We start from the raw sequence: 26,049 nt of genomic DNA on the forward strand, positions 1-26,049 counted from the left end.
GTGCATTGACAGAGTGATTTTCAAGGCTAGAATGATTTCTTTTCAAGTGTACTAAACATAATGCCAACCCCATAGCAGCACTGGCAATAGAAAGTTCAAGGTTGGCCAATTTAACCCTCAGCACTTCTCAAACACATCTTAACTGAAGAAAACTTTGCAGACAGATAGAAGAATAACATACACAGACTGCATATTTATACAGGTAACATAATACATCTATATTATTTGTCAATCATTCTCTAAGTGCCCAGCTCATGGAAAGGACTCAAAAGTCACGGAGGACGTAACACACAAACAAATGACCAAGTCGGAGATTCTCCCACCCACTGTGTGACCCTGAGGTTTTTACTGAACCTGAGTCTCAGTTTTCTCTTCTATAAAACGAAAATAAAAGGACCTTCTGAAAGGTATTAAGAGAATTAGATAAGATGATACTTAAAAAAAACGTGCCAAGCCTGGCACTTCAAAATTACTCAGTAAATATTAGCAATTACTAACCTTAATTAACCACTTCAGCTCAGTTCAGTCGCTCAGTCGTGTCTGACTCTTTGGGACTCCATGGACTGCAGCACGCCAGGCCTCCCTGTCCATCACCAACTCCCGGAGTCCACCCAAACCCATGTCCATTGAGTCGGTGATGCCATCCAACCATCTCATCCTCTGTCATCCCCTTCTCCTCCCGCCTTCAATCTTTCCCAGCATCAGGGTCTTTTCAAATGAGTCAGCTCTTCGCATCAGGTGGCCAAAGTATTAGAGTTTCAGCTTCAGCATCAGTCCTTCCAATGAATATTCAGGACTGATTTCCTTTAGGATGGACTGGTCATAATCAATAGCCACATTGCTTTGATCTCCTCTCTGTTTTCCATCGTTTTTCCAGTGCCCACTTCCCCAAAGCTGCTCTGCCTATCCCCATAGCTTACATACACCTGCCTTATTCAGCTTACAACTTCTCTCAACTATCTGCAAGCATGATTCACCAAGATTCCAGTGGTTTTTACAAACTAAAACATAAAACCCGAGTTTCCTTCAGGCACTCTCTTTTTAAAGACATGACATTATCCATTACATTTTAATGCCACTATTTTTTTTATTAATATAACAGTTTGCCTTTCCTGCCCCCAAGGTCTCCTAGTCCTCACTTAATCCACCTCACAGCTGACAAATCCTCACCATGATTTAATTTTCTGGACCTAAATCTTCATGCTCTAAACCTTTCCTTGCCTCTATTTGTTCCTTAAGGGAAAGGTCAGCAATGAAGTGATAAAATGCCTTAAGAACTTAATGCCTGTCATTGACTTTTAATTTTTGACCTGTTCTATCTTCTTCCTTCTGAATATTATAGAGCATTCCACTACTTTAGCTGCAAGGTCTTTTCCATGAAATGGGATTACAATCTGAAAAAAGAAGTCTTAAGAGGATTACTTAATTGATGGCTTTTACTACTTCCCAGAAAAGTCATGAACTTTTCAAGTCAAAAGATGATTTTTCTAACCGCACACTCAACATACTAGTTTAGAGTCTATAATCTGGCTGAAATATTTTTCCTTATTAGAGTTCCAAGGGGCTAAAATATTATTACAGTCTCTGGAAAGAGGTTGTTTGGGAGCTATATTGATTGGTTTGTTTCCTAAATATCTTGGCTCTGCAGTGCTAGAAAGACAAAAAAATGTTTCCCTCCAGAAGCTGAGGCAAGATACCTCAAACAAGCAGGGAAGGAGTATGTTAATTGAAAAGATGGTGGTATTGTAAGAGGTGTCATTTCAAAATACAAATCCCACACGTTTGTTTTGCAAGAAAATTGGTGCTGGGATATCTGATGGCTGGAAGATTAAAGAAGAGAGCATGATGGCCTCAACACAGGGGCCTAGAGCCTGGGGATGCCAGCTCCAGGCAGGGAGGAGATCCAGGGAACACCTACTCTTCTAGCTCCATCACTGCTCCTGCCCTTTAGTTCTGCTTGGGCAGAGGGCAAAGCCTGGCTGAACTGACATCACTGGCAGTGATTTTAAATCTTTGGAAAGAGGAGCAATTTCTTCATTGTGGTATCTTGCAAGATTGATTTCACTGTAACACCTGAGACCCTGTATTGATAAATAACCACCTAAGGGCAATAATAGTTGCAGCAGCAATAGGAGTTCAATGTCTATTTGGGCTGTTCAACCCTACTTGAGCATCACCACCAGGCTTCTCTTACAGGCTTCAGTCTCAAACAATCATTTAGAGGTTTCCCAAGTGACTGCATCCAATGTGGGGCTTTCCCCCTCTGCTCTGTGATAATGACCTCCAAGTTTCTTACATATAAATATATATATGCGTGTGTATATATATATGTGTGTGTATATATATGTATATGTGTGATATATATATGCCACACCTAGTTGGGAGGTCTACCAGGATTACAGTTGGTGATTTTACACAGTAAAATCAAGCTGCTTCATTCCTTCCACTAAAATTAACTGAACCTCTATCGCATCCCAAGCTTCAGGGTAATAACTGAGCTACTGTAACAGAGAACAAACCTGAAATATACACAACAGCCCTTTCTCAAAGCTCTGCCTCCCAGGCTTGGCTTTTAAAGCTATAACACTTCCATTTATATCAAGATAAAAAGTTGCAGAACAGAGAATAACATTTGTCTTTCTGATGTTTACAGGATGTCCTAGAGAATAACATTTGTCTTCTTGTATATTTACCTGACCTGTGGAGATAACTACAAGAACAAAAGGATTCTGCACCAAGAAGTTTGCAAAAACCAGCCGTACCTCTTTCCCTTTCAGTACAGAAGCCTGAATCCGAATTTGGGTAAGATGGATCTTTGGGACACTAGTCTGTCATCTTCTCGGTCTGAGGGTTTTCTGGATAAAGTCATGATTCCTTGTCCAAACATCTCATCTCTCCACTGACTGACTGGCCTGTCATGTAGCAAGCAATACGAGCAGGGACTCGGTAATAGAAAGTACTACAGAGCTCCCTATCCTCCCAAATTAAATACTGTCCCTGGGACAGTGAATACTGTCTCAAAAGAGAGAACCTTGAATCAAATACTTAAACAACTGAATCTGAAGTGATGAATGAGAGGTATCTGAAGAAACATACCTGGAGGAACTGATATTCAAACAGGATCCAAGGGATTAACATGAGTGAACCAGATAAGAGAACATAAGAGCTTTCCAGGGAAAGAGACAAAGTGTCAAAAAGCTGTATAGAAAGAGAGCACATAGTATTTATTAGGGACTGAAAGCAGGCCAGAAAGGTGAAGAGTCAAGGGTGAGAGGGAGCACCAGGCAAACGGATGCTAGAGCCCCGGGCAGGGAACAGAGTAGGCAGAGCCTTGTGGGCCTAAGAAGTCTGTCTTATCCTGAAATCAATGGGATAGCTGATCAAGGATTTTAAACAATGGGATGACACAATCTGATTTGCATTCTAAAATAGTAACTCAGGCTGCAATTTGGAAATCGACTGGAGAGGAGGCCAGATTAGATAGAAGAAGGCCAATAAGGGACTATTATAAAATCCTGGGCAAGAGGCCACTGTCACCTGGAACAGCAGGGGAGAGGCAATGGTGGAAAACAAGGAAGAGAGATGTGAAAGACAAAGAAATATCTTCTCAAACATTCAAATGCCCTTCTATCCAATCACAACTTCTCAAGAATAATATATTTGAAAACTGGTTAATAATAGCAAAACAAACTAAAATAAAATACAGTAATTCCCTTATATACAAACCTTCAAGTTGCAAACTTTCAAAGATGTGAATGTATGTTTCATCAATGTCAGGCATCAGTGAAATTGCAGTTTGCCTTCTGTCTCCTACTGCTGACTATCCATCAGCTCTACCATCTCCTTCCTCCTCTCTCTCCTCCAGTCAGTAACTCTTCTTACCTGTTCACTTGATGCCAGCCCCCATATGCCTTGGACTGTACTACTGCACTTTTCAAGGTACTGTACTATAAGACTAAAAATGCTTTTATTTTTGTATTTTTATGTATTATTTGGGTGAAACTATTCTAAATCTATTACAATACTGTACTATATAGTAGATTGTTAGTTAGGTACCTAGGCTAACTTTGTTGGATTTAAAAAATATTGGATTTATGAATGCGTCCTTGAAACAAAACTCATTCATATGTAGGGGACTTATTGTAACAACTACATGTCCAGCACCAAAACTGTGGCTTAACTTTAAAACTGTACGATCGTGTTCGTCTCAAAACTAGAATGAAACCCTAAGTGATCTTGGACATGCCACACCCACACAACGTGGATCGTTGTTGACACCCACTCCCTTTCCTTCTCCTGGTATTGTGGCCTTCGCAGGACTGATCCTGGGTCCTTCCAGCATAGGCGGCATCTCCTTCCAAAAGAATGAAGCTGCAGTCATGTGGTTGCAAAAGCTCTGGAAGAATAACTCTCCCTTCTATTGTTAATTCAGCTTGTTTTCACTTACCATCTGCCATGTTACGTGCCAGGCCCTATCTAGATATTGCCCTTAGAAGCTTTCTGGTGTGCAGAAAGCATGTGAACAAATCACTGCTATTCAGTAGTACAGTGACAGAGATATACACAAATTTGTGCAGGGCAGAGGAGGGGGAGAACAGATTTTTAATTGACATGGCAGGCAACAGAGATTTTGGAGAGGAAACTGGGAAGATTATACACATATGAAGATGCTTTAGCTGGATCTTGAAAGATAAAGAAGAATTTATCAGACAACAAAAGAAAGAGTATGCTGGGCAGAGGGAATAAAAAAGCACAACTTTTGAGGGGAAATGCAAGTTACGTGGTAATCATAGAGTACAGCTGATTCTTGAATGTAGGGGGAAGGGTGGTTAGGGAGCCCAATCGTCTGCACAGTCAAAAAAATTCTCATGTTAACTTACAGTCAGCCCTTCTTATACATAGTTCCTCTGTATTCACGGTTCTGAAATTGAGTTTCAACCCACAGGAGATGAAGTAGTACTTTAGTATTTACCATTGGAAAAAATCGGCATATAAGTGGTCCCATGCACTTCAAACCCGTGTTGTTTAAGAATCAATTGTATGAAGTAATAAGCAGCAGGGGAAAGAAGGTGGATGGCTATTACTAAACTGATACCATCTTATATTCTCCAAGAGTTCAGATATTGAAGGCCTGTGTGCCACTGAATGAAGTCTGACCTTTATCTATAGGTGGTAATCAGGCAGGATTAACTTGTCCAAGACTGAGTGCCTGCAGTCTAAAAAAGGAAGTGGCCTCTGGCAAAAGCACCATTGAGGCCAGCAGTGGTCTGTCACTGAAGGCCCTCAATCCAGGCCAACAGCAAGGCAGGATCCCAGCCCTCCCATCATGCCAGGGAAGAGGGCAACTCTTACCCATCCCTGAGCCAATTAATAAATCCTTTTCTGGCAAGCTATGCCATTCACCCATGGGTGCAAGGCTTGTCCTCTGGCTGCTAGTCATGACTACAGAGGGCTCTCCATCAGCCACAAACTCTGAGATGATAAACCAAGACAAAGTCAAGCTCTGCTGTCGGTTCAGTTCAGTTCAGTTCAGTCACTCAGTCGTGTCTGACTCTTTGCAACCCCATGAACTGCAGCACGCCAGGCCTCCCTGTCCATCACCATCTCCCGGAGTTCACTCAAACTCACGTCCATCAGGTCGGAAATACCATCCAGCCATCTCATCCTCTGTCATCCTCTTTTTCTCCTGCCCCCAATCCCTCCCAGTATCAGAGTCTTTTCCAGTGAGTCAACTCTTCGCATCTGTATCTTAGTACAAAAATATCACAGTTTTTTGATCACATGAGGGGAAGAGTTAGCACTCCTAATTAGATGATTAATATGCCAGCCTAGCTTAAGGGTCCCTCTCCTGGAGTCTTGAACATCTAGAATCTCATCATTTTTAATCATGCAAAGGCAGCAGAGTATCTGCCAGCTGCTACTTGTCCTTCTCCATGAGTTTCCTGCGCTGACCCTGCTCCAGAAGGCTTGGTGAGTGTTCAGTCTGGCCACTTGCTTTTGTTTGCTTGCATGGCAAGCAGAGAGGAGCAGCCTAACCATTTACATTTTGTAACGACAGCCATTGGCATCAGAGTGCAGGGCATTGCAGGGAGGCAAGTTCATTAACAGTGAAACTTGTCAGAAAGTTCTCGAATTAACTCATGTAACAGATGACAAATCCTGACCTACTGCCGTGGCAGAGAGGTCTTGAAAGAGGGGGTGGAATCAAGAGTTATTTACAAAAGGAAACAGCACTGGAAAAGTGGTTGGTACAGAGGATGGACTCAAACATAAGTACAACTCCAGTGATTGAGTGGGTTATGGTATCATTTCCTGCAGCAGGGAATAAACAGAAGCTGATGGGGAGGGAGGGAGTTAAATTTTGAACATGTGGAAGGTAAGGATTCTCTGGGACACTGAAGACAGGACCCAAATAAGGGGAGAGAAAGGGTCTTTTTTCACTCACCACCACCTCCCCAGGAGTGAGTCCAGTCCCTAGTACACAACAGAAGTTGCTTAATAAATGCCTGATGAATGAATGAGTCAACTCTCTATTTTATACAGAATTACCCAAATTTTAGGAAACATAGTTTTGCTGGCACAGCGCATATCCATTTTGGTGGCAAGTTCAATACACGTGAAAGGGAAATTCTGGGGCAGCAGAGCCTTATTTTTAAATTTAACTCAACTCTGATTATATGTTGTTGATTTTCGATTTGTACTAAATTTTATGGATCACATAGAAGTACTATAGTTTTTATATAATCAACAAGGACCTACTGGAAAGCACAGGAAACTATACTCAATTCTTTGTAACAAGGGAAAAGAATATGAAAAAAAAATACATATGTATATAGATGTATATATACGTACAACTGTGCTGTATACCCATAACTAACACGGTATTGTAAATCAGCTATACTTCTTTAAAAAAAAGACACTCGCACAGGACCAATAGATATTTGTAAATAAGTAAATACAAATAAAATTAAGATTAAAGCTTATTTTATCGGAAAAGAAATACTATACTTTTCCCTGGAGTCCATACATATCACTGGCCTTCAGGTTTGAAGAACTCCAACAATCTCCATCTCATCTGGAAGCACCTGCCCACTGCAGTTACTTCATTTCTTAATGACCTTGTGTGTAACAGTCAACATCTATGTCAGACTTTTACAAGAAAAAAAACAATTTGGAAATGTATATGTTTTACAGTTCCAGAATAACAATACTTTGTGAATGTGCTATCATCTGAATAGTAGATAAGACCCCAAATTGTATTAGATCGGCCTAAAGGTTCATTCAGGTTTTTCTGTACGATGGTATGGAAAAACCCAAATGAAACTTTTGGCCAACTCATCAGAGTAGACCGAACCCTAAGAAGAGCAAAATTTAAGCAAAATAGTCATATACTTATAAGGAGCTGCTAGCCAGTGCATTAACAGCAGATCACCCAGAGTAAAAATTCTCGAATTAATTTAATTTGCTATTGTCTTTTTGCTCAGCACCTTTTTATTTTCCTTAGCAAAGAGTTAAAAGTCTGGGTCTCAGCAGACAGGAAAAATAAAATGTAGCAGGAAAAATTTCATGTGTAATAGTTTTCAGAGTATAAAATATTGGTTATCCTCAGAAAGCACTTCTGTTTCCATTACAGTCAGCAAATCTTGATCCACACCCTATCCATCCTAAATTTCGCCACACTTAGTCTGTCACCTATCCTGCCAACCTCCTCTGTCCATGGAATTCTCCAGGCAGGAATATTGGAGTGGGGAACCATTCCCTTTTCCAAGGGATCTTCCCCACCCAGGAATCGAACTCGGGTCTCCTGCATTGGAGGTGGATTCTTTACTCTCTGAGTCACCAGGGAAGTCCCATATTTTTCAGACAAACTGCTAATACATTGCCTTGGTTAACAATTTGCCCAGATTCTCTCCTTCACTGAGCATCTGTGTCCTCCACAGAGGTGACCCAAGAGAGGGTAAGAACTTAATATTTTGTCTAGAAAATTCTTCTTTATCAGGCCTAATTCTCAGCCTGAACCCACACTCAGGTCACTGCAGACTTGGCCTGAGCCCTGGGAAATGTGGACCAGCCCTGGCTTCAGGGAAATGATCTGGGAAAGTAGCCACCCAAAGCTGTGGGAACCACCATCAAGTTACCCACGGTCTTCTGCCTCCGGCCTTGTGGTGTGACGCTGGTAACTTGGCTTCTGTCTTGTTTTCAAAACACAGTCCCACACTGTTCTTCCAGATTCCTGGTGCCCAGCTCAGACTCAGTTCTAGAAATGTACCTCTGCCGTGTGCTCAAAAACTGTCCCTACTAGGCCAAGATTAGGGATGAAATTAACATCATTGACTTCGAACAATCCTGGGAAGGACTGATGCTGAAGTCATTTGATGGGAACAGACGACTCATTGGAAAAGTCCCTGATGCTGGAAAGACTGAGGGCAAAAGAAGAGGGAGTCAGAAGATGAGATGGCTGGATGGAATCACTGATGCAATGGACATGAACTTGGGCAAACTTTGGGAGATGATGAGGGACAGAGAGACCTGGCGTGCTGGGGTCACAAAGTCCCTGGGGTCACAAAGAGTCAAACATGACTGAGCGACAGAACAACAGGGATGCATTTGAACCTGCAGCCATACGGACAGTGTTTCATGCCCCCATGTTTTCCAATTCATCCACATTAGACTTAGCAAATCTCCACTTCCTGGACATGTGGATCTTCAGGCCACCAGGGAACTTGAACTTGGCCCTGCAGAGGGCCTCACATGCTCCTCGTCCCTCAGCTTGGTAGGGATGGACATTATGGCCTGGCCAATGTGGACCCTGGACACTGTGCCCTAGGGCTTTCCAAAGGCACCACACATACCTGTCTGGAGCCTATCAGCTCCAGCACAGAACAACATCTTATTGATACAGATGACATGATGGGTGGAGCCACACAAGGATGTGAAAACCACCTTTGCCACAGCTTTTCACCATGTGACTGCCTGACAAATAAGGGAAGCCTCCAGAGCTTCAGAGGAAAGCTACTCATGCTTACCTCACACCGTGTGGCCACAGAGTGGCAACTCATCCACTCTTGCCGTCTTCCGCCCCCGGTCAAAGATGTAGAACTTAGCATCTGAGACACCTTGGCAAAAGGGAGACTTTGGGTACAGCTTTTTCTTACAGTACCCATAATACCATGCAGGGCAGCAGCCCATGGGACACCAGAAACTTCAGTGGTGTGGCAAAGGGAAAGAGCCAGTAATTCTCTACTTTTTGGAGCCGTGGAGCTTCTGGTGGCCAGGAAACTCGAACTTGGCCCCAGAGAGGGCCTCAATCACGTGCTTCTTGCTTTTGCAGCTTGGTGTGGAGGGACATTATGACTTGGCCAAGTCCTAACAATCTCCATGCTGGAAACGTCCATCCTGTTCCCCTGGGTCCCTGCCTGGATTAAAGAATCAGCTCCCAAGTCTCTAGAAGGTTGGGACCCTGCTCTCCTCTGGTCTGTACCTCCCTGAAGCTGCCAGTTGCCAAAATGTCTAGCCTAGTGGCTGGAAACTTGAAATCAGTGACAGTTGAATCTGGCTCTCTGAACAGAGCTTCACACTAGTGGAACATTATGTTTTTTTTCCTTTTCAAAATTGAAGTATAATTGATTTGCAATGTTGTGTTACTTTCAAGTGTACAACAAATTGATGTAGGTACACATATACATCTATTCCTTCTCAGATTCTTTTCATTCCAGGTTATTACAAGATACTGAATATAGTTCCCTATGCTATACAATAGGTCCTTATTGTTTATCTTTTTATATATAGAAGTGTGTGTATGTTAATCCAAAACTCTTAATTTAACCTTCCCTCTCCTCCCTTTCCCCTTTGGTAACCATTCGTTTATTTCCTTTTTATTTTATTAAAGTATAGTTGATTTATAATATTAATTTCTACTGTATAGCAAAGTGATTTGGTTATATATACATTCTTTTTCATATTTTTCATTGTGATTTATCACAGATATTGACTATATAGTTCCCTGTGCTACACAGTAAGACCTTGTTTATGCATTCTCTATATAATAGTTTGTATCTGCTAAGCCCAAATTGCCACTCTATCCCTTCACCATCCCCCTCCGCCTTGCCAACCACAAGTCTGTTTTCTATGTCTGTTTCTGTTTTGTAGATAAGTTTATTTGTGTCATCTTTTTGACTCCAGACATATAAGTGATATCATATGGTATTTGTCTTTCTTTTGCTTCTTATTATCTCCTGGTTACTGACAACAGTTAACTAGATTGAGAATCTCAATCTACTTGGCTACTACTGGCTGGACCTCCTTTTAGTCTCCATAGCTAAATTCACTTCTCTGTTCTATCCCCTCACTGCCCCTTCTTCACCCTGTCGGGCAAGTCTACCCTGAAGTTCTGACCTGCAGATAAGAGGGTGTGTCAGGCCATGAACGATGACAAGAACATTGCGTCAGCTCCCAAGGGACCTAAAGACTACAGGCCAATTAGCGGAAGAAAGAGAGTAAATTGATTTGAACAGATACAAACATTAAGAAAATGTTCTCCATACTCACTTTGTATCTTTTTATTCCCTGACCAAATTAAGTCAGAGAAAATTCAGTGTCGATATGCTCTAAGTTAATCACATGTATCTTTATGCAGTAACTGCTGCTGCTGCTGCTAAGTCACTTCAGTTGTGTCTGACACTGTGTGATCCCATAGACGACAGCCCACCAGGCTCCGCCGTCCCTGGGATTCTCCAGGCAAGAACACTGGAGTGGGTTGTCATTTCCTTTTCCAATGCAGGAAAGTGAACAGTGAAAGTGAAGTCACTCAGTCGTGTCCAACTCTTAGCTACCCCATGGACTGCAGCCTATCAGGCTCCTCTGTCCATGGGATTTTCCAGGCAAGAGTACTGGAATGGGGTGCTACTGCCTTCTCCGTTATGCAGTTAAGAGATCGCTAATAGAGTTAAGGAATGCAAATGAGTACATCAAGAGCATAAAAGAAACTGAGGCTTCCTGGTATGAAAATAAAAGCTCAAAATGAAATCAAAATCAGAAATGCCTCTCTACATCTGGACATTGGCCCGTAAGAAGGACCAAGATAAAGACAACAGCTGAAGAAAAACAAAGATATACCAGCTTTCTCTGCAGGAAAATATCCTGTCATGTCAACCAAATCTAAGAAGAAAATGTTCTATGGAACATGCAAACCTCCTGAAAAGAGTTATCACTCCCATCACACCTGCGGATGAGATCTGACTCAGTGCTAACTGGTGCCATGCAGGGTTTTCAGTTGTTTCCAGGAAGTTGTAAGTCTGAGCCATGATCAGTGTTTGCACTAAATTTTATACACTGTCAAACATTTTAAAAAGGTTCATACCATGGCAAGATAGACCACTCACTACATCTCATTTTCATTTTATTTTCAACCATAGACAACCTGTGATAATTTTATTAGAAAAGAGAAAGTATTTGTTGCTCAGTCATGGCCAACTCTTTGCGACTCCCTGGACTGTCGCCTGCCAGGCTCCTCCGTCCATGGAGTTCTCCAGGCAAGAATACTGGAGTGGGTTGCCATTTCCTCCTCCAGGGGATCTTCCCTACCCAGGGATCCAGCCCAGATCTCCTAGCATTGCAGGCAGAGTCTTTACAATCTGAGCTACCAGGGGAGCCCAATTTTCATTAGAGAAAGATCTTAATTTATAATTATTTTTAAGTTTGAAAGACAGACACATCTTTCAGTTTACCTTCAACTACTCTGTGGGGCAACTCACTTTTTTTTTTTCCTTTTATGTTTATTTTAATTGGAGTATAATTGCTTTACAACGTTGTGTTAGTTTTTGCTGTACCACAATGTGAATCGGCTATATATATACATATATCTCCTCTCTTGAGACCCGCCCCCCCATCCCACCCCTCTAGGTTATCACAGAGCACCAAGCCAAGCCCTCTGTGCTATACAGCAGGCTCCCACTAGCCATCTGTCTTACAATGGTAGTGTAGTGTATATATATCAATCCTAATCTCCCAATTGGTCCCACCCTCTCCCTTCATTGCGTCCACACATCTGTTCTCTACTTCTGTGTCTCTATTCCTGTCCTGCAAATAGGCTCACCAGTACCATTTTTCCAGATTGCACATATATATGGTGTCGTTGTTTAGGCACTAAGTGATGTCTGACTTTTTTGCAACCCCATGAACTGTAGCCCATTAGGTTTCTCTGTCCATGGGATTTCCCAGGCAAGAATACTGGAGTCCGTTGCCATTTTCTGCTCCAGGGGATCTTCTCGACCAAGGGACAAAACCTGCATTAACTGCATTGGCAGGCAGATTCTTTAGCACCGAGCCACCAGGGAAACCCCAATATACGTGCTATATTCTATATTTGTTTTTTCTCTTTCTGACTTACTTCATGCTGAATGACAGACTCTAGATTCATCCACAACTCACTTCTAATCTTGTGCTTTCCTCTCCTCTGAGGATAACAGACATATGGAAATCCTGGGATGACCCACTCTCCTTATCTTCTCAATTATAGAACAGTGTGAGGAACAATAGTTAATCCACTGTTTAGACACAGAATCTTAATTCACTAGAAATTAATAGTTTCTCACACTGCATATTTCTCACATCACATTTCAGCATATCATCATTATTATCCAACTATAATGATACAAATGTCTGACTGCCAGAGTCTGAGGCATTCTCCATCACTCCTTTATATTTTCCCAAATCCAAGACTCACCAGATTTATCTCCTCACTACTCACCAGCATGGAAAACTGACCCCTTTTCTAGTGCTTCCACTCCCTGATGGGTTCCTTTATTACCAAAATTCCTAAGAAATGCTTACATGCCATAAATGCTTAAAAAGATAATAAAAGGAACATCATTATACGTTTGCATCGTGCATTCATTACAAAGTACTTTTATATCCCTATTCTCATTTTAACTTTGTTTCTCATAAGAACACTTAACTATGAACACCAGGCATTGTCAATCCCGAGCTGAAAATTCTAAAATTCAGGCTGAGAATAGTTACAACCACTAATGACTTGCCTGAGATGACAAATACCATCATAGAAAGGCCAGGTCTAAAACCCAGATCTTTAGATTCCATTCCCTACATATTTTTTCTCTATTGCCGGCATTCAACCAATGATGACAGAATAAATGCCCTGAGGTAGTTAATGGCAGTGGAATCGTGTTCTGGATTCCTATAATAAAGAAGCAATGTACAGAGAATAAAGTGCTTCTCTCTGAGAACCTGGATTTCTCTATGACAGATGTGATGTGATTTATAAGGAACAAATATATTTGGTCATTCAGATGACCAAAATATGTTTCTGAAAGATATTTGGGCTTCATCCACAGTTCCTGCCTTATGGCTCCCCAAACCCTTGGAATTTCCCAGTAATATGAGTGAAGGGAGCATCTTTTATGATATCTGGTCTCTTGTCCCCAGTTCCCAGGGGCTTCCCTGGGTGGCTTAGAGGATAAAGTGTCTGCCTGCAATGCAGGAGACCCGGGTTCGATCCCCAGGTTGGGAAGATCTCCTGGAGAAGGAAATGGCAACCCACTCCAGTATTCTTGCCTGGAGAATCCCATGGACAGAGGAGCCTGGAGGGCTACAATCCACGGAGTCACAAAGAGCTGGACACAACTGAGTGACTTCACTTCCCTTCCCTTCCCTTCCCCAGTTCCTGAAACTCCTTCAGAGCCATAAAGGTGAAATGGGCGTCTTGTTATTCATCACAAGCCCCTTCACACCACAACTGGGTTTATGTTAATGAAGGTCACTTTTGGAAACCACCTAAGGATGGGGGCTGGTTGTCAAGGGAACTCATCATGAACAGAGGATTGGAAGTTTCAGTCTCACTCCCTGGATCTCCAGGGAGAGGAGAGTGGCTAACAGTTGAATCAAATACCAATGGTCAATGTGTTAATCAATCATGCTGACATAATAAAACCATTATAAAACACCCCAAGGATGAGGGTCAGAGAACTCCCAGGTTGTGGAAACAGGATGCTTCCGCTTGCCACCAAGCAAGGCCCCAAGGTCCCCAAGAACAGAAGCTCCTTTGTTGGGGACATCGCTCTATGTAACTCTTCATCAGGCTGTCAATCTGTATCCTCTAACAGCCTTTGTAATAAATCGGTAATGGAACAAGTAAACAGATTCCTTGAGTTCTGTGAGCAGTTTCAGCAAACTCACAGAACGCAAGAAGGAGGTCATAGGAACCTCTGATTTATAGAGGGTCAGTCAGACGTCTATGGGGTCGCACAGAGTCGGACATGACTGAAGCGACTTAGCAGCAGCAGCAGCAGTCAGAAGTCAATCAGGATAAGACCTGGACTTGCGACTGGCAGCCTGAGTTGGAGGGAGTCACTGGAACCTGCAATGCATAGTCAGCCAGTTAAAAGCACAAGCCATAACCTGGGCTTGCCACTGATGTCTGAAGCGGAGGGCAGTCTTACTGGACTGAGTCCTTGATGTGTGTGCTAAGTCACTTCAGTTGTGTCCTCTCTTTGCAACCCCATGAACTGTAACCCACCAGGCTCCTGTGTCCATGAATACTAGGCAAGAATACTAGAGTGGGTTGCCATGCCTTCCTCCAGGGCATCTTCCTGACTCAGGGATCAAACCTGCATCTCTTAGTCCTTGGAATCTGATGCTAATTCCAGGTATGTAGTGTCAGAATTGAGCTGAATTGTAAGACCACCAGTTGATGTCTGAGAATTGCTTGGTGGTGTGGCGAAGTCTCCAGTCACAGACATTGGAATTGGGTTCAAGAACCCATTTAATAGAAACCCATTTCTCCTTCCTAAGTGGGCCATAAAGGCACTCAAAGTCAAAGGGAAACCACAGTGTGGCAGGAGATCCTAGAGCCTGCATGTCTGTACTCTGCTTTTTATTTTCTCTCAGATAGCTACAAAAAGAATGTCTCCATTTCTTTTAAGAATATGCATCTAAGGAAAGTGAAAAACTTAAAATGGTTTCAAGGTAACTGATATAAATTAACAATAAACCACCAGAACCCATAATTTTTCAAGAAGAAAAAAAAAGAGAATAAACAATAATACATTGGAAATCAGATGGGCCGGGTTCTACATGTCAGCCCTCCACTTGCAATCTCTAGAATCATGTGTTAGAATCAATCTTTAGAATCATGCAATCTCTAGAATCATGCAACCTCTAGAATCATGCCTGCCTCAGTTTTCAGGTTCACCTATGAAATGAAGACCACAGGAACCATCACACAGGGTTGCTATGAGGACAAAGCGAGCTAACGTGAAAAAAACTAAGGCAGATAGTGCAGGTCAACACACGGCTTCTCAGGTGGCACTAGTGGTAAAGAATCTGCCTGCTGATATAGAAGACATAAGAGACACGGGTTTGATCCCTGGATCAGGAAGATCCCCTGGAGGAGGGCATGACAACCCACTCCAGTGATTTTGCCTGGAGAATCCCATGGACACAGAAGCCTGGTGGGCTACAGTCCATGGGGTCACAAAGAGTCCTGAAACGGCTTAGCATGCATGCACAGGTCAGCACATGGAGTGCATCTGTCCAGAGCTGAAATACTAAAATTCCCTAGCCTCTCTTTTGGTTAGACATAGCCATGAGACTCAGTTCTGATCACTGGCACATCAGCAGGAGTCTATCCATATTTTCCTCTTCTGTTTCCTCTCCACCCTACAGGGATCCTGGATCAAAACTGAGTTACTTGGCCATCAGCTAAGGCTGTTCAAGCAGGAGCCTAAGAACCAGATGGCACTGTGTGGCCACCACCCAGCCTTAAACTACTCACCTAATTTTGAATTACTGCTTGAGATAAATAAGTACCTATTTGGTTAAGCCCTTGTGTCAGAATTAGAGAAATTTGATAATAAAGCCATGGGGAATCATAAGAAGTCCAAAGTTTAGCCAAAACAAGTCTGACAGCATGACCCAACACTGGCTTGGGAAAGATCTATGCCCACCAAATATTAGTCTCTTTAGTTTCCTTCAGTTGAAATGGTATGTGTTTGGAAAATGACTACCATCATACTGGTAAGTAAAAAAGCTGAATTACCGAAAGCCATAGATCGTACAGTTGAATCTAAATTTTGTTAAGAGAAAAAAAAAATTGCTGTGTGAATGTCCAGAAGCTTAGAGGATTCTATTAAGCACATTACTCAGAAGGAAAATAAAAATGTGTGTTTTCATTTTGACAAAACTGCTTCAACATGTCCTGCTGGGTTTCCCACGGGCCAAGGGTATGGTGGATCTAGGCCAAGTGGAAGTCTATGGCAACCAGAGACACTGGAAATGAGTGTCTGTTTGAGGTGCATTAATTATGTGATTCTTTACATATGGCCTTGGGTGGATATTTTGAGGAAAAATGACTCACCTACTTTGTGATGTATATCATGTGACTATCCAGCACAAGGTAAGAGAATGGTAGGCTGACCATGTTTTTATTACACCAAAGAAAGATATTTCTCAGATTATATTAGCACGGGTGTGGTTTCTAACATTCCTGCTACTTCCTCACTCATTTCCAAAGAAACTTATGCTCTTTCTGGGAAAAAATATGTTTTAAGCCAAGTGAAAGTGAAAGTAGCTCAGTCATGTCCAACTCTTTGCGACCCCCATGGACTGTAGAGTCCATGGAATTCTCTAGCCCAGAATACCAGAATACTGGAGTGGGTAGCCATTCCCTTCTCCAGGGTATCTTCCCAAATCAGGGATTGAACCCAGGTCTCCCGCATTGCAGGTGGGTTCTTTACCAGCTGAGCCACCAGGGAAGCCCAAGAATTCTGGACTGGGTAGCCTGTCCTTTCTTCAGTGGATATTCCCGACTCAGGAATCAAACCGGGGTCTCCTCAACTGCAGATGGATTCTTAACCAGCTGAGCTACTAGGGAAGCCCCAAAATAGTATTTATTCAGCATTATCTACAAATATGGACCATGCAGGCTACAAAGAGACAGGCAGAGCAAGGAGTTGATTCCAACCCAGGGAATGGAGGGATCCTAAAGTATTCTCAAAGTGGGAACATCTACGAACACACCTTCCCCTCCAAACACACACACATAGTACATTCTAGAAAACCCACATAAAGATTATAATTCAGCCCTTCATGTCTAAACGGTGCATGCATGCATGCTCAGCCGTGTCCAACTCTCTGCCACCCCATGGACTATAGCCTGCCAGGCTCCTCTGTCCATGGAATTTCCCCATCAAGAATACTGGAGTGGGTTGCCATTTCCTACTCCAGGGGATCTTCTTGACCTAAGGATTGAACCCACATCTCCTGAAGCTCCTGCATTGGCAGGTGGATTCTTTATCACTGCACCACCTCCTACCTAATAATAATCAAGAAGTATCTCATCAAAATACATTGATAGAGACATTTGGAAACAACTACATCAAACTATCTTGCTTGGTCTCCTGTAGTTCAAGCCAGAGCAGAGCAGTGGTCCAGCCCAGGTGGGATGTTTCCAAGGAGATCTTGGCAACCGTGAGCAGCTAGATGAACATCTACACTGAGTGCAAAGCACTGTATGAGGCACAAAAATGAGTTCCCACAAAACCTCACAAGATAGTATTGAGATCAGCAAATAAAGAATTTTAGAAAACTGTGATAGATAGTTATGCAGATAATTGCATAGGAGGTGAAACTGAATAAATTAAAGCCAGGCTTCCCAGGTGGCTCAGTGGTAAAGAATCTGCGTGCTAAGCAGGAGACGCTGAAGACGCAGGTTTGAACCCTGGATCAAGAAGACCCCCTGGCAGAGGAAATGGCCACTCCACTATTCTTGCCTGGGAAATCCTATGGACAGAGAAGCCTGGTGAGCTACAGTCCATGGGGCCGCAAAAGAGTCGGACACGATCTGGTGACTAAACAGCAGCAGCAGCAGCAGATAATAGAGCCGTGGGATGTTGTAAGATGTACAAATAAGAAGCCACTAACTGTAACTACAAAATACACACCATCTCTACAGGGCCTCTGTGGACCCTCCAACCTTGATTCAGGACCTATTACTTTCCACATCAAACACATAATCTTGGATTGCACCTTGGCAACAACAGTAAAAGCAGTGGATAAAAATGGGCAAAGGAATAATACCAATAATGATGGCTAACTTATATTGAGCCTTTAGGGGAGACGTATAATACATAATTAAAATAAACATATTAAAATATATAATTAAAAGTGTAATATAAAGCTATGCATCTCAGTTAGAGAAGGAGTGATTTAGCATTGTTTTGCTGAAATACAGGGAAAGGAGAGATGTTATACTCAGTTGACAACATGGAGCCCAGCTCACTCACCTGCATTTCTGCCTAATGAGCACATGCCACTTTCTTCCCACCGGGAGCATGAATGAAGCCTAATAATCAACTGACAATTTAGCTTCCTGATAACAAACTAGAACTCTTTCACTAAGAAATAAGAGGGCCCAGGGATATATACCTTTTGTGTTGCTGCAAACTGATTTTCCAGGGTTTCTATAAATTAATTAGTCATTTCAGAATCTCATCAAAAGAATATATATGTAACTTTTTTTTTTTCCAAGTCCACCCATTGAACTGGTTCAGGCCTTTGGAATGACTGTGCACACACAGTGATAGAATGGCTTAATGCTTTCTAAGAAAAAAGCACTTTTCCTTTATTATTCAGGGACGGTTCCTTGATCTCCCAGCTGGCAGGAAGAGACACAGAATTCATGCGCATGCACTTGAAAAGGACAATATTTCCTGCTAACTGCTGCAACTTACAGATAAGATGGGAGGTTAGTTTGTATTTCTTTAATCATTTCTTTTCTTCAAATCTATTTCCTAGCACAGGGTCAGTTAGTATGACTGAAAGCCTTCATCTATAAAATCCTATTTTGGATTTCTTTAAATATTTTTCTATTTGATGAGCTGTTAAAGGAGATTGTTTCCTTATCTCATCTTTATTTCATAGCAAGTTGGTATCAGTTTTTGCACAAAGAAGATACTGCAAATTGGCTTACTCAACCTCAATTCCACTCTTTTTCTAGCTTCCTGCTAAAGCTTCACTGCTTTAAAGAAAACTGCCCCTCTTGGATTCTCTGCAACTAGTGTTCTGGATGCAAATTAATTTTACCCATTAGATGCACTGGAGGAAGGTCTGGATGGAGGAGGTGAGTTGAAACAACTTCCTGTGGCCAGTTTCTGCTAATGGCAGTAGCCACTATGTTTTTCTAATTTCTAAACCACAATTATGGCAGTAACTTCTTGTTCTAAGTAATTTCAGGAGCCACCTCATGACCCCTACGCCACCATTCACCTAATGATTTCTAGGGCTCCCTAGAATAAGGGTTTCCTTTCTTTCCCCCTCACTTGCTACATAGATGCTCTGTGCTGTGCTAAGTTGCTTCAGTTCAGTTTAGTTTAGTCGCTCAGCCGTGTCCGACTCTTTGCAACCCCATGAATTGCAGCATGCCAGGCCTCCCTGTCCATCACCAACTCCTGGAGTTCACTCAAACTCATGCCCATCAAGTCGGTGATGCAATCTAGCCATCTCATCCTCTGTCGTCCCCTTCTCATCCTGCCCCCAATCCCTCACAGCATCAGAATCTTTTCTAATGAGTCAACTCTTTGCATGACGTGGCCAAAGTACTGGAGTTTCAGCTTTAGCATCAGTCCTTCCAAAGAACCCAGGACTGATCTCCTTTAGAATGGACTGGTTGGATCTCCTTGCAGTCCAAGAGACTCTCAAGAGTCTTCTCCAACACCACAGTTCAAAAGCATCAATTCTTCAGTGCTCAGCTTTCTTCACAGTCCAACTCTCACATCCATACATGACTACTGGAAAAACCATAGCCTTGACTAGACAGACCTTTGTTGGCAAAGTAATGTCTCTGCTTTTGAATATGCTATCTAGATTGGTCATAACTTTCCTTCCAAGGAGTCCAAGGAGCAAGTGTCTTTTAATTTCATGGCTGCAAGCACCATCTGCAGTGATTTGGAAGCCCAAAATAATAAAGTCTGTCACTGTTTCCACTGTTTCCCCATCTATTTGCCATGAAGTGATGGGACTGGATGCCATGATCTTAGTTTTCTGAATGTTGAGCTTTAAGCCAACTTTTTCATTCTCCTCTTTCACTTTCATCAAGAGGCTCTTTAGTTCCTCTTCACTTTCTGCCATAAGGGTGGTATCATCTGCATATCTGAGGTTATTGATGTTTCTTCCGGCAATCATGATTCCAGCTTGTGCTTCTTCTAGCCCAGCGCTTCTCATGATGTACTCCACATATAAGTTAAATAAGCGGGGTGACAATATACAGCCTTGACGGACTCCTTTTCCTATTTGAAACCAGTCTGTTGTTCCATGTCCAGTTCTAACTGTTGCTTCCTGACCTGCATACAGGTTTCTCAAGAAGTTGCCTCAGTTGTGTCTAACTCTGCAGCCCCATAGACTGTAGCCCACCAGGCTCCTCTGTCCATGGGATTTTCCAGGCAAGAATACTAGAGTGGGTTGTCATGCCTTCCTCTAGGGGATCTTCCCAACCCAGGGAGCAAACCTGTATCTCCTGTGTCTTCTGCATTGCAGGCAGATTCTTTACCACTAAGCAACTGGGAAAGTCCGTTGCTACATAGATCTATTTTAATAAAAGCATTTGACTTCAGTGCTTGGAAAACCACAGAGGAAAACATTAAGGGAGCAAAGCTTGATTTAGACCACTTCAAAAGTGGTCAGATACTCTTTCTCCATCACCACCACTCCTCCACTTCAGAGCAGTAATCTAACCACAGGGTTAAGATTCATGAGCTCTAAGAAGCAACTTTTGACCCTATGGTCCCACATGGTCCACTCCCTGAGAGCAATACCAGCCTTAAGAAAACATTCCAGTATTGCAAATCTTCAAGATCATTCTACAGCCAACCTCAAAACACTAGAATTCCACAATTCCCTGACCTCGCCTCCTTCTCTGCTTGCCTCCTTCAGTCTCATATGACTCAAATCAGAAGTGCTAGGCAATCTGTTATTCTATACTATCCTACTGCTGCCCCTGTATCAAAACACCATCTGACTTCTTCCCACACATACACACACAAATGACAGTTATAAAGGGGAGAATTTATAATTAAGAAGAGAATACAGACTTCTCTGATGGTCCAGTGGTTAAGAATCCGCCTGCTAAGGCAGGGGACACAAGTTTGATCCCTGGTCCAGGAAGATGCCACAGGGCAACTAAGCCTGTGAGCCACAACTGCTGAAGCCTGCATGCCTAGAGCTGGTGATGTGCAACAAGAGAAAGCAACAAAAGCCCAGCACAGTCATAAGTAAACAAATAATTTTTTTTAGAAGAAAGAAAATGAAAAGAAGTAGATCTGATTAGTAAGAAAAGGTCAGTGATCCCTTTGCTATGATATCAAGACATGTAAGAAACTATATTGAAAGGCAGTAAACTCTTTACTAACCTGGGGGAAGAGAGAATAAGTTGAATTGTCAATGGTGAATGAGTATAAAAACTCCCCATCGTACCACAGGCTTTTCCCCATGGGGGAATTCATTTTAGTCATAGCAAAGAGATGGGCAGGGTCACAGCAGTCTTCCATCTGTTTCCTAGGAGAGAAAACGGAGAGAGAAAAGAACAGCAGGTTAAGTGAATAGCAGACTCATTCACTTGTCATTCCCAGAGACGTGCAGCCTTACCTCAGCACCAGCTCACAAAAGCATCTGTGTCTCCAGGGTGATTAGACAACTATTCATTCACCCTTCCAGCCATTGGAATGCATGACTGGAATATTTCATGTTTTAAAAAGTTTCAGAAGAACAGACATCAGGTGGTAGGATTGTAAATTGGTGTGACCACTATGGAAAACAGTATGGCGATGCCTCAGAAAATTAAGACTAGAACTACCATGTGACCCAGCTATTCCACTTCTGGGTATTTATCACATGTTCACAAAAACACTAATTTGAAAAGAAGATATATGCACTCCCGATGTTCACTACAGCATTAAAGTTGTCCCTTGGTATCAGCAGGGAACTGGTTCCAAGATCTGCCTCAGATACTAAAACCCACAGATGCTCAAGTCCCACAGTCAGCCCTCCATATTTGAAGCTCTGCATCCATGGATTCAACTGACCTCACACTGTGCGGTACTATATGTATTATTTATTGGAAAAAAAACCATGTAGAAGTGAACCTTACGGCAGTTCGAACCCATATTGTTCAAGGGTCAACTGAATTAACGAACATGTAATCATGTGCGTGCTCAGTTGTGTTCGATTCTTTGCAAGTCCATGGACTTCAGAACTGTAGCCCCCCAGGTTCCCCGTCCATGGGATTTCCCAGACAAGAATATTGGAGTGGGTTGTCATTTCCTTCTCCAGTATTTACAATAGCCAAGATATAAAAACAACTTAAGTGTCTATCAATGGATGAATGGATAAAGAAGTTGTGGAACACCATAGAATACTACTCAGTCATAAAAAAGAACGAAATCCTGCCATCTGCAACAACACAGATGATCCTTGAAGGTATTATGCTTAGTGACATAAGTCAGACAGAGAAAGACTGATTTCATTCATAGGCGGAATCTACAAAAACGAACGAAAAACCAAAATAAAACAAAAACAAACTTAGAGTTACAGAGATCAGATTAGTGGTTACCAGAAGGGAAAGAGGCTGGGGGGTGGATGAAACGAGTGAAGGCAGTCACCTCTCTGGTGATGGATGGTAATTAGATTTGAGGTGGTGATCAATTAGTAGTGTACACAGATGTCAAAGTATAAGGCTGTACACCTTACACCTGAAACTGATATAACTAAACAGAAACAAAGAAACATATCAGCTCTCACCTGCAGCTGAAATGCGTCTGAAAGCAAAAACAGTCATTGTTATTGCAGACTGATGGATTTAAATATCCAAGGCTTGGATGACTAACATCTCTTCATGGTGATGTAACCATCAAGTGGTGACTTTCAGAGATCAGGGAGAACTGTACAGAGTAGGAAATACAGATTGGCCCTAAAAAGGGTGCTGCTAAGTCACTTCAGTCGTGTCCGATTCTGTGCGACCCCATAGACAGCAGCCCACCAGGCTCCCCCGTCCCTGGGATTCTCCAGGCAAGAACACTGGAGTGGGTTGCCATTTCCTTCTCCAGTGCATGAAAGTGAAAAGTGAAAGGGAAGTTGCTCAGTCGTGTCCGACTCTTAGTGACCCCATGGACTGCAGCCTACCAGGCTCCTCCGTCCATAGGATTTTCCAGGCAAGAGTACTGGAGTGGGGTGCCATTGCCTCCTCCACTAAAAGGGGTAAATACCCCCAAAACTGAGGATATGATCCAAGAACGAGCCCTGGGAAATCTCTGGAAACAGAAACTGAATGAGATGAGGGATGTGATTTCAGGCACTGACGAAGCAACCTGCATTCTAGCTGGTAAATCTCGTGAGCTTTTCCTGTTCTTGTTTTGTCTGACCTCTCAGTAGGGTGGGACACAGCTGAGCACAGGAAGGAGCTGAGAAGTCCCACTCCTTCCTTACCCTCTTTCTCTCTGAAACACCAGGGTCTTCTGGATCTCTCCCACCCACCCTCCTGGGATGGCTCACAGCTGTTCCTCTGCTGGTCCCTCACATGGAGGCTACTATTCTATAAGCCAACCTTCACCCTCTCCTCAAATTCAAAGCCTGTCAGAAACCAACTCTGTTTCCTCACTGAGCTTTCAGGGATAAAAGAGCTTATTCCCCAGTCCCACTTCTAGAAGGACCAATAAAATAAACTGGTGACATAAACCACTTCTGAATGGTGCCCCCAAGTAGACTTGCCGGCTCAGACATCTTTAGCCACCAGGGTACCCAAGCTTGGGGCTGAAAAATGGCAGATAATAAAGTCATGCTTGGTCTCACAGGGTTGGTTCCACAACCAACCTAAATACCAAACCCCAAGGATGCTCAAGTTCCTTACATACAACGGCACAGTGTTTGCAGATAACCTACACACTTCTTGCCCTGCACCCTAAATTATCTCTAGATTACTTATCATACCTAATTCAATACAAGCATTATGAAAATAGTTATAAAGACAATTAAATGCCATTAAATAGTGACCAGTGTGCAGCAAATTCAAGTTGGCTTTTTAGATCTTTTGGCATTTTTAATTTTTCCAAATACTTTCTATCCACCCATCAGTTGAATCCTTGGATGCAAAATCTGAGGATGAGGATTTGCAGGCAACTGTACTTGGGTTCAAAACCTGGTTCTGCAACTTACTAACTCTATAACCCAGGAATGTTACTGGGCTTCAGAAATGGTCTCAGAAACTATTCTTGGGAGTTCCCCCAAGGACATACAGGTGCAGCACGTAGACCAAGTTCAAGCTCAACGCAGAGACAAATAAACCAAATCATAGTCTGGGGTTCTTCCCGCCACCTGGTGCTTTCTCTGGTGCTTTTTGGTTGGCACCAGGGGAACTTCACAAAGTTTCCACAGAAAGGACAGGACTGGGGTCTGGGGAAGTTGGCCTTCTTCTTTCACATTTGCTAGCATCTGTGTCCGTCTTGCTCCTACATCATCATCCCATTTCCTCCAAGTGCCCCTCTTCTCTTGCCTCTCCCATGTTCAATAATTCTTATTGTGTTTCATTACCCAAAAGGCAGCCTGAACAGAGGCAGGAAAGTTTTACAGTGAATTGCCTTCATTTTCTCAAAAGAGCATCCTGGGTACTATCGTCAGTTATCATAGAACAAGACATGGCTTAAGACTGTCTTTAAAAATGAGAACTGCGGACCTCCCTGGTGGTCCAGCAGTTGAGAGTTCAGCTGCCAGTGTGAGGGACACGGGTTCAGTCCCTCTGGGAAATAAGATCCCACATGCCTTGGGGAAAGTGAGCCTGTGCCCTCCAACAAGAGAAGCCACTGCAGTGAGAAGCCCATACACCGGAACTAGAGTAGCTACCCACTCACCGCAGAGGGGCAACTAGAGAAAGCCCTCGCGCAGCAAGGAGACCCAGCACAGCCAATGATAAAATAAAATAACAAACAAAAATTAGGAGAATTATCTTAGGCATGACTCTGAGCTTTGTGAGGTTAGGAAAGTTTTGAGCCCTTAATCCTCTTCTGGTTAAATGGAAATAACCAGAAATGGAATACCTTTTAGTTCTTAGAGTGGTCCTAAGAGATAATCAAGGGAATACATGGGCTTTCCTGGTGTCTCAGAAGGTAAAGACTCTGCCTGCAATGCAGGAGACCTGGGTTCAATCCCTGGGTCAGGAAGATGCCCTGGAGAAGGAAATGGCAATCCACTCCAATATTCTTGCCTGGAGAATTCCATGGACAGAGGAACCTGGCAGGCTACAGTGCATGCAGTCTCAAAGAGTCAGACACGACTGAGTGACCATCACTAACTATTATTAGTCCCAATTCACATCTGAGAAAACAGTATTAGGGCGATTGCAGGACATGCTTTTTCCTCTCTGCAAGGCTGCCTATCAGGACCATTCTGACTCACCCTTACCTTTCTCTTCCCTGAAGAAATGTTTTCTAAACACCAGCCAAACATGCCAGGTGCCTTCCTAGATCTTTCTCTACTTAATTCTAACAGTGAGTGACCTTGGAGCTACATAGCTTTAGGATTTTTTTTTTCAGTAATTTAACTTGGGGCACATAACTAGCAAAGCAGGGTGGAGTGTGGCTTTGCTCCCAGGTCTTTTCACTTCATGTCTGGTACTTACTTTCAGCCAGACCATAGCTCTCACCTCCAAACCAAGCTAAATTTGCCATTTAGCACAAAGTGCTACAGAAAATTCAGAAGAAAAATTTGTCCCAGCTACATAATAAGACCCCACTTAATCTTTATTAGTGGAGAGTGATATGTAAGTGTCCCAGCCACTTACATATCACTTTATACTGGCTTCCTCTTTTCATACTCATAAAAAAACTAAGATAGAGATGATTACATTATCCTAAATTTACAGACGATGAAACTGAAGCTCGGTCCAAGAGATTTGCTCAAGTCAAGTTCATGAGGTAAATAAATGTTTGCTTAACTATTGATCAAATTGTGTGTTTAGATGGACTCAAATTCACACCTTTTCCTACAGCATCA

At 42.7% G+C, this 26,049-nt stretch overlaps 1 protein-coding gene and 1 pseudogene across 1 annotated transcript in view; both read right to left on the reverse strand.

Moving 5' to 3' along the window:
* Window positions 1-26,049, reverse strand: part of ST8SIA1 (ST8 alpha-N-acetyl-neuraminide alpha-2,8-sialyltransferase 1) — a 177,675-nt gene that overhangs the window by 92,109 nt on the left and 59,517 nt on the right. The window contains exon 2 of the mRNA XM_040235331.1: window positions 21,420-21,564. Within this exon, the coding sequence (XP_040091265.1) occupies window positions 21,420-21,564 (145 nt within the window). The remainder of the gene's footprint in view (window positions 1-21,419; window positions 21,565-26,049) is intronic.
* Window positions 8,589-9,189, reverse strand: LOC120858935 (annotated as a pseudogene).

The sequence above is a fragment of the Oryx dammah genome, unplaced genomic scaffold (assembly GCF_014754425.2).
Source record: "Oryx dammah isolate SB20612 unplaced genomic scaffold, SCBI_Odam_1.1 HiC_scaffold_29, whole genome shotgun sequence".
NCBI lineage: Eukaryota > Metazoa > Chordata > Mammalia > Artiodactyla > Bovidae > Oryx > Oryx dammah.